Source organism: Microtus ochrogaster, chromosome 26 (genome assembly GCF_000317375.1).
Source record: "Microtus ochrogaster isolate Prairie Vole_2 chromosome 26, MicOch1.0, whole genome shotgun sequence".
NCBI classification, from domain to species: Eukaryota; Metazoa; Chordata; class Mammalia; order Rodentia; family Cricetidae; genus Microtus; species Microtus ochrogaster.
In genome coordinates this window covers 7,410,309-7,427,759 of record NC_022025.1, presented here as the reverse complement: position 1 = coordinate 7,427,759, position 17,451 = coordinate 7,410,309, and the positions used below count along the sequence as shown (strand labels likewise).

The 17,451-nt window shown below is 37.1% G+C and overlaps 1 protein-coding gene across 1 annotated transcript in view; it reads right to left on the bottom strand.

The window, feature by feature from the left end:
• The window catches only part of Sema3a (semaphorin 3A), a 208,591-nt gene extending 191,443 nt beyond the window's left edge, over positions 1 to 17,148 (bottom strand). Inside the window, exon 1 of the mRNA XM_005358326.3 lies at positions 16,508 to 17,148. Coding sequence (XP_005358383.1) covers positions 16,508 to 16,619 — 112 coding nt within the window. The 5' untranslated portion in view covers positions 16,620 to 17,148. The remainder of the gene's footprint in view (positions 1 to 16,507) is intronic.
• Between the last annotated feature and the right edge of the window lie 303 nt (positions 17,149 to 17,451).

The window sequence follows — 17,451 nt, the reverse complement described above, 5'->3', positions numbered from 1 at the left end:
ACTGGAAGCAGCGTTTTTGGTAAAAGTAAGTCATTTCCAGAATCCTGTGTGGAATCAGTTATGCGGGTAGCATGTGCAAAGTTTTGTGTGTGCAACATCCAGTCTTAGTTGTGAAGGAAATAGAGCAGAAATTTGAAAAATGTTGCCAATCTAAACTTTTTCTCATTGTTTCATAATAATTCCCAGTCTTGGGCCTTAAGATGTGGCAGTTTCAGTGGAGCCATCAAATTTCTTAGAAATGCCTTTAGAATTTTCTTCTATTTTTAGGAGCACCCAAATAAAAGGTTTCCTCAAATATTAAAAGGGTGTGATTCAAGAAAGTACATTCTAATACAGCTCATACTTGGGTGTGAGTCATTGAGAGCAAGTCACTGAAGGATTTCACAGGTGTCCAGGTACTATTTAGAATTGTGGTATCAGGACAGAGTGAACAGGAATCCACCAATCACATTCATGGTTATCTTGGTTAAGCATATATCAGAAGACAATATAAAAAAAATCAATGCTGACTGAGAATCATTGGGCTTGGAGTTACTCAACTGGCCATACACTTTTTTAAAGTAAATTTTTATGAAGTGATTTTCTTAGTCTCTTCATATTATATTGCATAACATAAAGTCCTCTCCTTCTCTGGACTAAAAGAAACTACAAATTCTTGCACAAAGTCTTAATTTATAAATCAAATTTATTGTAATTATGAGATATGCTAAAACCTATTGTATTGAAAATTAAAAATTTGATACTATATACCTTATTCTAAGAACTATCTATCATGTTCCTCTTTCAAAGAATACATACCATTCATTTGTTATTACCTAACCATCAAATATCCTTTCTAAAATGTAGTAAATTATACTATGTTAGGCATGGCTGTAAAGTGCTTGTCTTTTCACATCTAAATACAGTTTCATGCCACTCTGAATACTTGACCTATATGCTTTTATTCCATCCTCAGCTCTTAATTCAGCAGGAGGGAATCAGGCCTGGGTAATCTGCACTTTGATCACTTGGCCTGATTGCTTTAAAGGATCCTTATACTTTTCTGTGTATGTTCAGCATTTAACTGAGCAACCAATCGTGTATTTTTATATGCATCCTGCAAATAATGTTTAGGTCTGAGTCTAGCTCTTTGTAGCTAGTAACATCATCCTCCTAAGCAACTACAGTGCTCTACTGATTTTAATGAATTGGTGCTTCTGGACTTCACTTTTGCAACTAAAATATTATGGTTAAAAATATTGTTATAACAACTTTTATGGCATATTTAGTTATTTTCAGTGGAAACAAAATGTAAAAAATAGAGAAAAGTAGATATTTATTTTGTGACATGTATGCAGGCTCAGAGAAGAAAGCATCCATACCCATAGGTGGTTTATCCAGTCAATATCTGACCAATCTGGCCCAATGTGTCTAAATAAAGGACAATGCTAAATGTGTCATGAGATGTCCCTGTCACTTTCTTTCCTTCCAACTTATGCTCCTTTCATCACCTGAAAAGGTCTTCAATCCTGTCCTCCCCCTTCACAGCTCTCAAAGGTTCTACACTGTCCTTTGTAAATACCTTTCCTACATAAAAACACTCTCGATCTTCCTTCCATCTGTGATATCTGAGGATTCTGGATCCTCACAGTACCCGATTGAGACACATCTCTCTCCAGATGCTCCCAACACACTGGCCCATCTTTCTCTTGGAAAATGAGCTACGTAGAAGAGATGGTTTACATCCATGTGCAAGCTCACCACTGCACAGCACTGCACATAATCCTGGTGCTATTTAGAGAAATGATTGTAAGGATCCACAAGCAGATTTCCTGAATTGACCCCATTGCCTTGTGGTCTCCTAGGTAAGGTGAAACAATTCATTTCTGCCTGTCAGGGACTCTGTAAATATCAATTGCCTCATGACTGCACACAGTATGTTGCTATTAGAAAGCCCTTTATTCAACCTTGCAAAATGGATAGCCTTGCACTCAGGTTAATTTTCACTCCCTGTAAAACCTGTTTTCCTTATGCTCAATTGCACACCATAGCATAATTAAGAACTTATTGTCACCTCTGAACTTAATCACGTTCTTTGTATCTGAGTGGCAGGCCAATTTGCTTCATTATAGTGTGGTATGTTTTCTTCAGCACCATGCTACAAAGGTCTGGAGATCAGACATTAATTCCATGTGTTTTTCTTGGCCCAGTCATCATTGCCATGAGTAATGTACAGTCCTACCTAGCAAATATTCAACCCTTTGAAATAGATTTAAATCTTTTAAAAGAAAACTTCCTGGATCCAAATAAGATTAATAAAAAGCAAGGGTACAAAAAACTTACAAAGAGAATACTAGGTAAATCAGAATGCCCACTAAAACATCAACAACAACCGGATGCACATATTCACGCCTGCACACACGCTAACCAGATGAATGTTATTGTTTCTTCTGCCAAAACTTACATGCAACACGTTCAGCTATTATTCTTCCCTTTGACAGTTTTTCTGATCACTTTCTCACCTCACTTTTTTCCCCTCAGTGTAGGAAATAAGCTCCAAATCTCAACTGTGTTTTGTCTAGGAGACTCTGGAGTTAATTCTAATTTAAAAAATTATACATAAAAATGCATAGACAGATAATATATAGACAGTGATACTTCTTTTTCTTGCAAATAGTATGTCACTTTTTCATTACCTTTGGTAAGTATTAGAATGAATGCAATTATTTTTTTCTAGTCATCAAACCTGGAACAAAATGGACATGAATTTGCAATGACAAAGACTGACTCTATAACCTGTCTTTATATAAAATATGGCAAGAAATCTAGGGACATAGCTTAGTGGGCAAAGTACTTATCTCGCAGGCAAAATGTACAGAATTGGAAATAAACAAAAATGAAACAACAAAAAAAAAACTAAAGAACCAAAAACCAAAGGAAGAAGACCCAAAACAACAAAGATGGTAAGATGGTCTTAAATTTCTGCCACAACTTTATTTTACTGTTTTTTCTCTTTTCTATAACATCTCCTTATGTGTGTGTGTGTGCGTGTGCATGAGGATTTCTGTGTGTGTGTGTGTGTGTGCATGAGGACTTCTGTGTGTGTGTGCTCACATGCGTGTGCATGAGGATTTCTCTGTGTGTGCATGTGTGTGCGCGTGTGTGTGCGTGTGTGTGTGTGCATGAGGACTTCTTGTGTGTGTGCATGTGTGTGTGCATGAGGAATTCTGTGTGTGTGTGTGCATGGTGTGAGTATGAGGAATTCTGTGTGTGTGCATGTGTGCTTGCGTGTGTGCGTGCATGAGGACTTCTCTCTGTGTGTATGTCTCTCTCTGTGTGTGTAAAACTGTTTATATTTGTGTCATTGTAATGTCCTGCCTTCTTTACAGCACCAAATAAAGTATTTTAGAAGAGGCACAACACCATCATACTGAGACTAAAGGTTGCTTTGTTATGATCCATGAAAAGGAAACATTTATCCTTTTATTATGTCTATTTCCTCTTCAAGATTTGTTTCATCTTAAAAATGTTAAATATATTTTGATAGATACAATTAAATCAAGAGGGCATTATGCCCAGAAAACTGTTTGTGTCACGTTAAAGGAAGAAAGGAGCCTCTCGCTTGTTTTAATAAAACATGCTTGTTGTCAGTATGAAGCATAACCTTTAGCGAACATAGCTTTTCAGATATAGAGTGGTATAATTATGCCTAACTTCAACTACTTACCATTAACAGTTATTTAAAGACAAAATAGTTCCTGAAGAGTATGTTTTAAAAATTATAGCAGCACAAACTAGCATTATATGTTACATTTATAGGACTTTACTAAGAAAACAATGCTAGTTTTACGAATTTATCACAGATTATTTTTACATCTAAGTTACTGTTAAAAGTCAAGTTGGTCTTTGTGATGTGGTTAAAATTCATAGCCAGAGACAGTCCAACCTCTTCCTCTGGCGCTAGACCTCACCTTCGCATATCGGTTACACGCCCTGATTGCTTCCACATGTCTGGCGTAAAGTAAAATAGTTTATGAGCGTTGTAATACAGCTAAAGCCGCAATGAAATAAAATTCATCTTTGTCTAGAGTACCTCAGAAATGTATGCATGCTGCTGGATAAAGGGTTTTCAAAAGGAGGTCTGTCCTCCTGAAAAATCCTTTAAAAGCCAATGGTGGTTAGTGTCACCTCCCTTGCTAAGGATGTCTAGGTTTTCCAGTCTGCTCTCCTGGTGTCTTCTGCGAGACAAAAACCCCTTTAAGTTCCTCTCCACATGCCCTTCATTCTATTTACCAGCCTCAGACATGCATGTTTATTTTCCTGAGTGACTGCATATCCTCTTTCCTGCAAATGGGTTATTTGCAGCCACAGGTGGGTCTACAATGCTTCATTCAGACTCAGAGAAATGCTTAAAAAAATATCTGTTTATTCCTAGAGTGTTCAGTGTTCCTTGGGCTGTCCTGAGCTTGGGTCTTCATGGAACAAGTCATTCCAAATAATATGGAAAGCCGTCATCGTGCCATTTGAGAGGCTATGCAAATAAAACTAGTCATTTCCTGGTGACTTTTACTTAATATTGAATGGCTGACTATTTAATGTTGAAAATGCGGACTGGAACATGCGTTCTGTCGCCAACACTTGGAAGCAACTGTTTCCTTAAAAGGCAGGTGCTTCCTTGCTCACCTGGCAGTAACTACCCACAGCTACAAAGAGAGCTTTCACCCCCGTCATTGGTTCTACACAACCTGAGAGCATCTGAATTTCCCTTCTGTGGTTGGATGATGCCCTATACTGAAGATATCAAAGGGAGAGGGAGGACTGAGAGTTTAATGCTAGACTTAGCTGGGTTTTTTATTGTTTACTTCAAGTGTTATCTTTTTTTTATTTGTAGGATTCTACATACTTCAAATTAAACCCATGAATCTAAAGCTTCAACACTAATCCACATATGACTAAAAACATGACATGTTCACCTCCTTGGGTCTAGGCTCCCTTACTCAGTATAATATTTCCAGCTCCACCCATTTAGGTCTTTTTTTTTTAATTTTTCTTTACAGCTAAATAAAACTACCTTGTATACAGTTATTACATTTTCATCATTATGGACATCAAGCCCATTTCATTGTTATAGCTACTGAAAACAGAGCAGCTTTGAACACGGATGGTCATTGGTAGAGAGAGGGAAGAAAGATCTTAAAGGGGAAAAGTTAGTAGAACACAGTTGTCGTGAAGAGGAAGGGGAAAAGCAGGGAAATGGAAAACTAAGTGGCATGAAGAATGGGAGGGCCAGGTGGAAGGGAGGAAGCTAACTACCACCACGAGCACTAGAAAAAGTCACACGGGAGACTACTATACTATACACAGATTTATTCATGAAGAAAAAATGCATTTGGGGAAATATTAAATTATGATAAAATTTGCTACATTAAAAAATGTATCCATTATCTCCATCCATGAAGAAAACTCAACTGCTTACAGTACCTAGAACGGATACAGTTTTGATACAGGTAACTGTGATCAAATCCATTTGTATACCTGAGGAACTAAATACTGTATAGGAACAGCCAGAATAGCAAGGGCATAACAATCGCAGGTGCACTATGTTTGAGAAAAATCTAATATCAGGGTCAAAAAAGTTGTATACTTAGTCCTGGCCTAAGGAAATAGATTACTCTCACATTAGTAAGTTCACTTCCATTTTGGAATTGTCTAAAATTACTAAAGAGACTGTAGCAAAATTACTGTTCTGATATTAATATGGTTGTGGGAAGAGAAACCAAAATGTGGTGAACACTTTTTTCCAAAATGGCACAAAAACAGCAGAGACAAGAAGGTAAGTATTAATAAAGTTATTGTTAAATAATAATGCACCAGACAGACACTGGCTCTGAATGACTACAGGATTCATAGGGTCAAAAAAAATGATTTTTAAATAATTTGGCTACACATTGTTGTTATATGGAAATTCTGCCTAAGTATGAATGAGGAGGTTGAAAGACAGAGAGAGGGTATCTTGGCTTAAGCACCAAACCATCTCTTCAGCCCCAAGTTGCAGAATTTTAAAGTCTCAATATTCTGGTAATCCTCTGTGTCCCCAACTTTTTATAATCAAGAACTCACTGAAACAGGTTTCTATGTACTTTAAACATCTTCAGACTCCTTTTCTCATCATCTCCTTAATCAGGCCTGTAAAGCTGTGGGCCCTCCTACAGCACCCGCTGTCTCTGTATTACTAGGTTAGTCTCTGTAACAGTGTTTAGCATTTTAACAAGTGGGGATTTCAATACAATGAAGGTATGACCAGACACTGAATATCAGAAACAGTTGTATCCAGGATGACAGAAAGAAGGATTGTCATTAAGATACCCATTGCTCTAATTGGGTAATTAGGTAGGAAGACTGGAAATGTCATTTTTGAGGAGTGAAGAAGCAGAAATTACAGGACTCTGGGTCTGGGTATATGTGAGGAGCAGCAGGGGTAAGAAGATAAAGTAGTAAAAATTAGCATGCATGTTACTGAATTAAGAGCACTCACCTCTATTTTCTTTTAATTTTGCTCCTCTGAAGATTAGTTGTCAAAAGTGACAAGTTCCAGTTTATTTCCAAAAGGATACAAAATAGTAATTACTATTATTATTTTATTTCCTTGCTCTGAAAAATTTCCTTATTCACCTCAGGCAGAATTAACAGAATTTTGTTTTGCAAAAGATACCCTTCAGTGAATGAGATTTATTTGCATAGTCCAGAAAGACACAGCTTGTAGATTTGTGTCTCATAGGGGACACTGGATCATCTTGTTTTTGTGCATTGGGATCTATAATTCAGAGGTGGAAAAACAGAAATTTATTGTAAGGAGGGAAACTGAGTTTTGCACATTAGAGTTGAAGGTCTTGAGAATAGAAACGTTTTATACATAACTATGGAGCTTAGACTATAAGGACTGTGTTCTGGAGCAAAGATAATGGGGAGACTCCATGCAAAGGCCTGGAAATGCACAAATGGCAGCTTCCTGGAGTCTCATGTCTAAGACGGAAGAGCAGAGGAAGCTTGACAATAGTATCAACAAACAAAAAGTGGTCTATAAAACGCAGAAAAAAACAAAAGATGACAGTCCATCCTTAACTGTGAGGGGCTGGGATAAAGCAATACACACAATGCCCCAAAAGCATTGCCTCCTCCAGCATTCAAATGATTAACTTTCCATATTAACTGAATTAACTGTAGTATGAGGCAGAAAGCAGCATTTTGTGACTTTTTTCCCTTTTGAATATTAGACAGAATGTGTGTGTATGTGTGTATATGTATGTGCATGTGTGTATGCAAATAAAAATCCATCAAAGTGAAGTTATTTTCCTATATATAATTTTTGATTATATTGCAAAAAACCTGAATCAGAAGCCTGAGAATTTAAAATATGGAATGTTTTATAATTTTACATGTTTGTTCTGAAATTCTTAGTTTATGTTGGGAGATGAGTTAGAGGAACATCATGGATGGTAGCCAAGCACTCTGTGGGCTACAACATACACAATGAAGGATTTCACATTTTAGCATAGATATCCTGTAACATGGGGACACACAATTGAAGTGACATGCATCAGACTATATCATAAGTGACTTCTTAAAAACAAATAAAAATGTTCTTCACAACCTGCTGACAAAATAAGAAAGTAAAGCAGGATAGTGGGGTCACCTAGGCAGCTGTTCTGAACTATCCTAATTTTTAACCCTTCAATACAGTTCCTTGTGTAGTGCTAACCCCCAACCATAAAGTTATTTCATTGCTACTTCGTAACAACAGTTATGCTACTGTCACGAATGTTGCAGTGTCATTATCTGGTGCACAGGATATTTGGTAAGGGACCCATGTGGAGGTTGTGACTCACAGGTTGAGAAGCACTGTAGGGAGAGAGGAAACCTGCTTTTGAGATCAGTGTAGTAGGTACTCTCAAGGAACTATAGCTGTGAAAGTCCATACAATGGATACCTAAGCTCAAGTTCCCAAGACTTTGGTTAGAAAGAAGCTTCACTTATGCATCTGGAATATATCCAAAGAAAACATAGACAAACCCAAGTGACTCTGGCCACTGTGGAAATCCCTTATAATATATGTCACTTGGCCATCTTGATCTCATTTTCAAGTCAGCCTAGACATTCACATAATAAATCCATAGAGTTCCTACCCTACTATGCTTCAGCTTACAGTTATCCACTGTATAAAATATATGTTAAAAGTCACACCCTACTTAAAGGGAAAAGAAAAACACATAGACTTAAAGAATTCTGGAATGGTGGTAATGACTCCACACCTTATTTCTGCCTTCTCATGTCTTTCTGGTCATTCAAGACAGATTTCCTCATACTGTGTTTCAGAATCACCATAGATATATCCATAGAAATGTCAGTCAGGCCATCTTCTTTAGAAGCCATTCTAAGTCATTTTATTTCCCCAAATCAGTTCACTCCTACAGAAATATCAGCTAGCCTGTGACCCTGTATGTGCATCTGCCAAACAGAGTGTAAGAAATCTCAGCTACTGATCTTTGTGAACACCAAGTCTCCAGAGCTGAGGAAAATGTGTTTCTTTTAAACAAATTCATACACGATGATGACAAAAACACAGCAAGTTTATTTGCTCAAGTCTTCAGGTTTGAAGATTAAAACTTGGAAATTCATGATATGCATTGTGTCTAGCCAAAACCAGTCTTATACTTGGGTTAAACCTCAAGTGTGAACAAATTTATTTTAGCTTTACCTGAGTTCTTAAGGTTTAGTAGCTATGCCTTGTATATAAAGGTTAGCTGTGCAACTGTCCTTTCCTGGTATTTCTACTCTGTTGTCAGTTTTTAAGAATCTTTCACAGTAGTTTATAAATTTAATTAGAGTAAAATATCAGTTTGAAGAAATCTTAGGCAGCCTAAGGAATTGCTGTCTTCTCAATTACTTGAGACCCAAGAGGTAAACTAAGAAGTGAAGATGCATTTTGTAGATTCTTGTCATTCCTTCCCACCAGAGTCACTCTCCTGAAAATGCAGGTGCTCAGGAGCAAGAGCTGACCGCTGGAGCAAGGGCTGGTCCTCTGTGGTTGGACATGAAGACAAGGGAAGAAGGATGACTGGAGATGCCCAGCATAGGTGATGAGGAGCCATTGATCTGGATAAAGGGCCACTCTATCCTAGAAGCTAGCTCAACCTTTACTTCTTCTATAAAATACGCTGGGGAAGAAAACAAAGCGACTTTGGGAAGGAAGGGATTTATTTCACCTTACAGTTCCATGTTAAAGTCCATTATTTGGGGGGAAACAAGTCAGGTAATTCAAATAGCCATATGACATTCACAGTTAAGAGTCGGAAGAAAATAATGCAGACATGCTCACCTGCTTTCTTGCTAGTTTCTGCTCAATTCAATTTCATCCGTCTTATGTGGTTCAGGATCCCTTGCCCACAGATTGGTGCTACCCACAGTGAGCTGGGTCATCCCACATCCAGAAACTTCATTAAGAGAATTCTCTGTAAACATGCCATAGGCCAGTTCAGTGTAGGCAATTGTTTTTAATCCCACCAATGGGGAGGCAGAGGCAGATGGGTCTCTGAGTCTGAGACAAGTCTTGTCTACAGAAGTTGTTTCAGACAACTCAGGGCTACACAGAGAAACCCTGCCTCAAAGGGACTCTCCTCAGGTTGGGTCTATTCAACAATTTAAAGTATCCAGCACAACCATACTGTTCAATCCACTGTCCAATTGTCTACCAATTCACATTCTTTATATCTAGCAAAGTCATACTTCAGAGTAGACCACAAAGGGTAGCAGCTAATGTACAAAATCAATCCATAGTGAGTGACTCCGTTCTTACACAAAAGAGATTAAAAATGCCAACTAATAACATCTAGCCTGCAAACTGTACAGTGTTGGCACAACCAAGATGATTCATGCAAGCACTTTGGCAGAAGTAAGTACTCATTTGACATATTCAACAGCATTTCTTTAGTTTGCTTATGATCCCTCAAGTGGGTCATGATGTAATTTATCTATAGACTAATTTGAGATTGCAGCTATGCATTGTCACTCGAAAGTTTGCTCTACACTGTTCCCCACGCCACATTTAAGCAAAGGACACCTAACAACACGGGTTTAGCGACTCATTCAGAACACTGCAAGGCTCACCGAGTTAGTGATCCTCCTCTGCTTTCCACTAAGATTGTAGAAATTAGAGCTAATCATTCTTTCTATTTATCAACAGAATTTTATTTTTGCTTATCTTCCTTCTCTAGTTCAGTATAAATTGTGTATTTTCTTATCCTGGGTTTGACAGAGTCCAGCTTTTTTACTGTTTGGGAATGGTGTGTGAATTCCCTATTTATACAGATGTTTATGTCTTGGCAACAGAAAGAGATAGTAGCTGGAGACATTCAGACTTATTTGTTTTAGATAGAATTACCAGCTCTTCCATATGCTTGATTGTAAAATAGATGAAAACACAATAAAATGTAGAGAAGTCATTACGTTAAAACTAAAATGTAGTTTTCTAAACATTACTTTATAGTCTCAGCTAGTTATTTCCTAATTATAAATAATAGGCCATAATGTGCCACAGGCAGACTTATTCTTCCCTATAAGCACATTTTATGATTCAAATCATACAAATTTACATTTGTAAATTTTAAACACGCATATACACACACATTAAACATACTCACACATATACAACTGCCCCACACTAATCTTTTTGCCTGTTATCACTATTCCACTTTTCAGGTTGTTTATCTCTGGCTAATTTCACATTTTATGGATTCATTTTTGTATAATTATCACTTAAATTAAAATGTACTCATTTCTTTCTTACTTACAGCCACTCACTTCTTAGTGGGGAAAGGTGCTACTAAGTTCACCCTGAAGAACACATCAAAGCCTTAGTAAATTCTCCCACCACAGAGGCTCCTGTTTAGTGCATGTCCCATGTCATGAATCTGTGTTGGTTTTTCCTGGCTTGGCCTTTACACCCTTACTCTGTGTGTATTTATCCTAGCAGCCTGCCTGTTCTGGACTAAGGAAAGAGCTGTCACAAATTGCTACTGCCACCTATTAGTGGGAGCCTAGAACTGCAAATCCTGGCAATCCCTGTAAGTAGCACCTTAGAAGTCAGAAAGGGGTAAAGGCCATTTAGAGTTTCACTTGTTCTAACTTTTGTTTACAACTACTAGGTGATCTATTTCCAAATCAGCTTTGACCCAAGCGTTAAACTCAGCCCAGTGCTGATGAAGCTGTGGAGGCTCACATATGACTTGCCGGGTATGGATCACATGACTCTAGACTTCTTTCATGAAGTTTGGTAAGTGTAACTTGTGATGATATCGTATGAGAACTCAGTAAATTAAAATTAAAATGATCAACCCCAAATTTGTTTTAAAAGTGGTAGCTTTAGAAGACTTAAATTCAAGGTAAAATTTTAAGAAAGTCTTGAATTTTGACTTAAAAGATCTCTGGAACTGCTATACATGGATGTTTAAATGAGAAAATCTGGGTAAGAAATTAAACCACAAATCTTCTCACCTTTAAAGTTGATGGAATTTTTAAATTATAGGATTTTTAAGTATGTATCTGGAAATGTGATACAAAATTTGCTCTACAAGACAGTCATATATTCATACTAATAATGTCTACAGCAACTGTTTAAACTTTGTTTTTGTCAAATAGGGATGTAGGTAATCATTTCATTTAATACAGTTTAAATTTATCCCTGAATGGTTACATACTTGTAAAGTATAAGTTTATGTTTTAGGTACAAATGATCCTAAATTGCACCGTCTGTCAATTATATTGTGACAAATATCAGAAAACAAAGAATACTTGACACCACAGACCTATGTCTATTGAGTTAATTAAATTACTAGAATATTCCTGTTGTTTACACCCAAGATGACAGAGTCAGAAATCACAGTTCCAAGCCATTCAGACTTCAGGCATAACTATTACAAGTTGTTAGGTTATAGGTGTCTATGAAATGATTTCACAGCCCAGTGTTTTCTTATTTCCTATCGTCTGGATTGCATATTCTCTCACTTCAAAGGTCAACCTGCTTGGCAACTTTAACAGAAAGGCCACAAGTTGGAGCGTTTCAGGAACTTTCCTTTGATGTCACCAGAGTTGAATGACAAGATATGTTTGTGTCTTACAGGATTTCACCATTCATGATGTTTTCAGGACATACCTCTTGAATTGATTTGTCAAAAATCTAGTTTTCATCACCTTAAATTCAAAACATCACAATCAAAATATGATTTGGAAGGAAATAATATTTGGTGAGAAAAGATTATTTTAAGTAAGACTAATCAAGCCAAAAACCCAGTAACATGAGGTGACAATTTGAGAAAACTGTAAAAAGATTTTGTCCTTGTGATCCTGTACATTGGTGTGTGCCTCTGTGTATTGTATATGAACAGTTCTATATGCATTTTATCTTTAAGGGGTTATTAGTGTAAGCTAAATCTCACACCATGCTACTACATACTTAAGAGCTACTTGAAATGTTTTAATAGGATTTACAAGGTCAGATCTTATTCTCATATATACAAATACATATATAAAATACTCCAATATAGTGGCTCTCTGCCTTTCTAATGTTGTGACCCTTTAATACAATTCCTCATGTAAGGGTGAACCCCAATCATACAATTATTGCTGCTATTTCATATCTGTAATTTTGCTGCTGTTGAGAGTCATATGATCATCTGATCTGCAGGATTCTGGTGTGTGATGCTCAAAGCAGTCAAACCCCTAGGTTGAGAACTACTGCTCTAATATTTATATATATTAGATATGTATTTTGCAATATGTCATTTAAAATAATTTTATCATTAAAATTTAAACTTTTCACACTTTTGATTCTTTATTCAACAGTAAGTGTCAATGCCAGATATGAAGGCTTATTTCTAATAATGGCTTATTTATGGAAGTAGCCACACAACTAGGTCATATATTACAATTTCTCTTGTAAATGTTCTTTCAACTGCATCACAGAAAAAGGTAAGATTGGATAAGCCAGCAATCATATTAATTTGTTTTAACTTAATCATAACATATAGATTAAAAGATACCGAAACTTTGGAAAATTTTATTTAAAATTTTAATTAGTGAAAATTGACTTCAAATATCATAAAGTTATATACAAATTTTGATTTAACAGATAATCTCACTTTACCAATAACTAACCACCTTGATTCTGAGAAGAGAAAACTGTGAGCAGATAAGGAAAAGGTCTTTGAAATTCCCAGCCTTGTACGTAAGTGCTGTTTACTCAGCCCTCCCTCTGAAGAGAAGGTTAAAATCATTGATTTAACCTTTGGATTCACCGGACACTATCATACTGATACTTGCATGTGTCTTTGATTTCTTCTGAATCTCAGGCACATTGCATACTGGAAAAAAAAAAAAACTTACATCGAGGGATGGAACATTTGTTACTTGTTTAAAACTTCCAATCCCCCCATCCACACTTCTTGGGATTCACCCAGTTTTTTCTGAAGATTCCACTGGACCACACATCCCAAATGAAAGATCATACAGTTTCTTAGCATTTCATAAGAGGAGTAAAATGTGACTAATTTTGCAGAGGAAGTAGACAATCATGTACGGAATTAAAAATGGGGGGAGGGGTGGAACATTTAGTCAGTTACTGTTGGCATACTCAAGGAAGGCAAAAGCATCTCTCGCGTGGATGCTTCTTGAGGATAATTTCTACGTGACGCTGAGATTTACAGCCTTCTCACATTTTCTTCCCCCACAAGGATTCTAAATCAGGCTGGTTCAGAGGAGAAGCCAGCACACCCCATTTTTCTAATATTATCACTTCTCCAGATGGTTCTGAAAACATCTATTCAGTTACTTTTCCTAGAAAGTAGAGGTGCCTTATTAGCTATGTAAGCACATCCATCCCAGAAGCAGCCTCGGTGCTCCCTTGGCTTTAACATATCAAATCTCTTTCATCTCCTACCACGCAGGATGACAAGGAGAAAGCAAGCTCACTGATTGCCTGAAAATTCATCTTGGCAACCTGAGCAAAGAGAGAGTTAATGGTGGATCTTTGAAGACAAGTGACCATGGGAAATTAAGGTTGGCAGGGATTTAACTCTTCATGGGTCATGCTGCAATATTTTTAAGAGCAAGGCAGCAGATATTTTAACTGTGTTTGACATCTAATTAAGTCGGGAAGAAGAAGCAGATTTAAATAAGATCTCTCTTACAGTTAGAGGCAAGGTCTTGACAATTGATTATCAGGCATGTGCTTTGGCAAAACAAGCCTGTGAGGACACACCAGTAAAACGACAGAAGAAAAGATGCTGGAACCCTGCCTCCTCTTCCCTGCTGTTGTCCACTTCACAGTTTAGTAAAGCAAACTGCCAAGCTCTTGGTCTATGAATAGAATAGTTAGAGAGTTGTAGAGGAGTTTGAGATTTAAAGGAAAACACAAACATTATGATGGATACCATAGCTAACATCTATAAGACTTGTAGAGACGGTACCATATATATAACAATATCTTGTTAATGTATACAGCCCTCATCAGACAAGTTTAAACATATGTATATAACAAAGAACAGGTTTAGTTCCACTATCTACATGATTTGAATGCATAGACGTGACAGGTGCTTCTTCTCTGATTGAGAGTAATTAATGGTAAGGAAATAAAATTCTCACTAAGTAAGGAAATAGAATACATTTTATTTTTATTTAATAGCTATTTGGCAACTAGAAAATTGTTTTTTAAGACTATTAGATTCTTAAAATACACTTCATTATTTCAAATTTGCTAATATCAAATTATAGTATGCAACCATTCGGCATCTTAGAAATCCAAACCTGAGAATTACATCTTTTAAAACTAAAGTTGAATATAAAACTTACAAGGAATATAAACTTGAATAAAATAAGCTATCAATCTAAAGATAACTTGATGGTGTCTTCTCAATAATACAGATCAAAGAACAATAAAATCATGGATTATTTAACATACTATGCAAGCAATTTCACTATTTTTATTATACAGAAACAAAGTAAAGTAAAGACGTGGTGAAATATTTAGTGGATGTTATATGATTTTTCAATACTGATGTACCAATGCAACTGTTTATCTCGCATTGAACCTATATGTATATAATTAGGAGCTTAATGAAATACTATACTAAAAGTAATTTTCTAAGTCAAAGTATTTTATCTTAAGTTGAATTCAAATACACACATTAATAGGTGTTTAATTTTCTCATGCATAGTGTGAAAATTATGCGTCTCTCCTAATTGGTCTCTCAATTCACGATAAAGCACTCAGAAAAGTTGTCCCCTATCATGTTAAAATTAGAAATACATTTTTCTCTATATCAGTCAGTCGTGCACAAAAAGGAAATGTCTCTAGAAATAGCCAATACTCATGTACCTTATAAGCTAAATACATAGCAGAGGTAGAAGCTACTCAGAGCCCCACCCCCAACCCAAGAAATCCGAGAATCATAGGAAATCAGCACCTTGGGGAGTTAAACTATACGAGTTAAAACGGTTTAATCTTAAACTCCATTTATTAACACCCGAGAAATACTCCCTGTCACTAAAAGTTTTGTACACACACACACACACACACACACACTCACACACACGTTAGGAATTGCTTTACCACTACTCTACACAACAGTCTTTGAAATCTCTCCAAACAAATTCAGAGCAAATATTTTCTTTAAAATTGCCACCTGAAAACAAACACACACACGAATCTGTAACAGAAAAAAAAAAATCATGTGACCTAGCAGGGTTTTCGTTTATGAATTTATACTTCTTAAAAAAGAAGTTCAAATAACTAACAGTGTCACTAGAGAATTACATCTCTATAATTCCCACTTAAGTACATATGGAATTAAATATCATTATATTTCAAAGGCTAGTTTTACACCAATTAGGGAAATACAATCTTTTCACCATCATAACACAGTGTGGAAAAACTAGCCTGTTCCCTCCAGTTTATATTCTCTTGGCAAACCATGATCTACTGCTTATGGTGAGCATCTGAGTGTCAGATTTGAACAAACTGAATATTCATGATGGCGATTAACCATTTAGTGCCCGCAACTACGAAGATACTGTTCACTGTAATGGTTATTATAGGTGAGGCATGACTAGCTATATAAAAAGCATTTTTTTTTTGCATTAACGGTTCTTTAAAAATATTTTAAATGGAAGTAAATTGAGAAGAATGAAGGGCACATAGCATGATCAGAAGGTACTCAAATCAGCATGCACGGAGCAGGCACACAGCTCACCGAGATTAAATGTTCTTTGTTTGCTTTTAAGTTGTCACACATCAAACAGAAGGCATGCTTTTTTTGTTGTTTAAGAGAAAGTGTTTAAATTTTCACAGAAAATTTTGACCGAATGACACAGGTTTCCCAGGTTAACCTAAAGGTTTGATGTTTAGTGTTGGGAGTTCAAGGAAAGAAAGGAGGGGCACTATAAATCTAGTCAAATAAAAGAAAAAAGAAAGCTTTACCTTTGTACGATAATTTCAGTCTTGGCACATTGTTCTTCCCGTTTGCATAGTTTGCTCTTGCTGTAAGTAATACACCCCAGAAAAGACAGGCAATCCCAGCGAACCAGCCCATGCTGCAGACGCTGGAGGTCCCTGGGCTGCTGCAGCCTTCTTTCCTGTATTGTGCGGCCAGAGAAGTTCAAACAATCTGGAAACTGGAGGTAACAGGTGATTTAGGTCAGTTTCATTCATAAATGCAGACAATCAAGACCTCATGGCAACACTAACGTCTCTTCTTCTGTAACAGTCACGGAATCACAGAAACTTCAAACCCTCAAAAAAAAAAAAAATCGAGCCAGGCTCCGGATAATGAGGCACAACTGTTGTGTGGAAAGAAGAAAAAAAAATTAACAAGGGCTGCGGCAGTGGCGCTTAAGAAGCCGTTCCTTTTATCTCAGCTCCGCTGATAGCCGGTGGCAGACTCTAATCCTGCTCCCTCTCTCTGCTTCATTCCGCTCCGAGGAAGCAGAATGAAAGGGAAACAGAGAAAGAGAGAGAGAGAGAGAGAGCAGAGGGGGAGCGAGCAGGCTTGAGCAGCGCGGACTTTTCCTGTGCACAGGCAGGGAAAGATGACACAGGATCCCGCGGACAGGTTTTCCCAACACTCACTAGACGCGCTGACAATGGGAGAAGAGCGAGCTCAACCCACTCCCCTTCCCTCTTGCCACACAACACATGCAAAAAACATCTCGCAGAGATTAGAGCCGGGAGCAGAACCCTCCGGCGTGCCTGGGAGAGGCATGGGGCTATAAATTTACCTCCCGAGGCTAGCGTTGTTTTATAGCCATTTTGGGGAGCAATTGTGATTTAAAAGAAAAAATCGAATTTGGCTACCTACAGAATTTACAATCCATGCTCATTATGACAGTCTCGGGCTGAACTTGTGCTGTGTGTGTGTGTGTGTG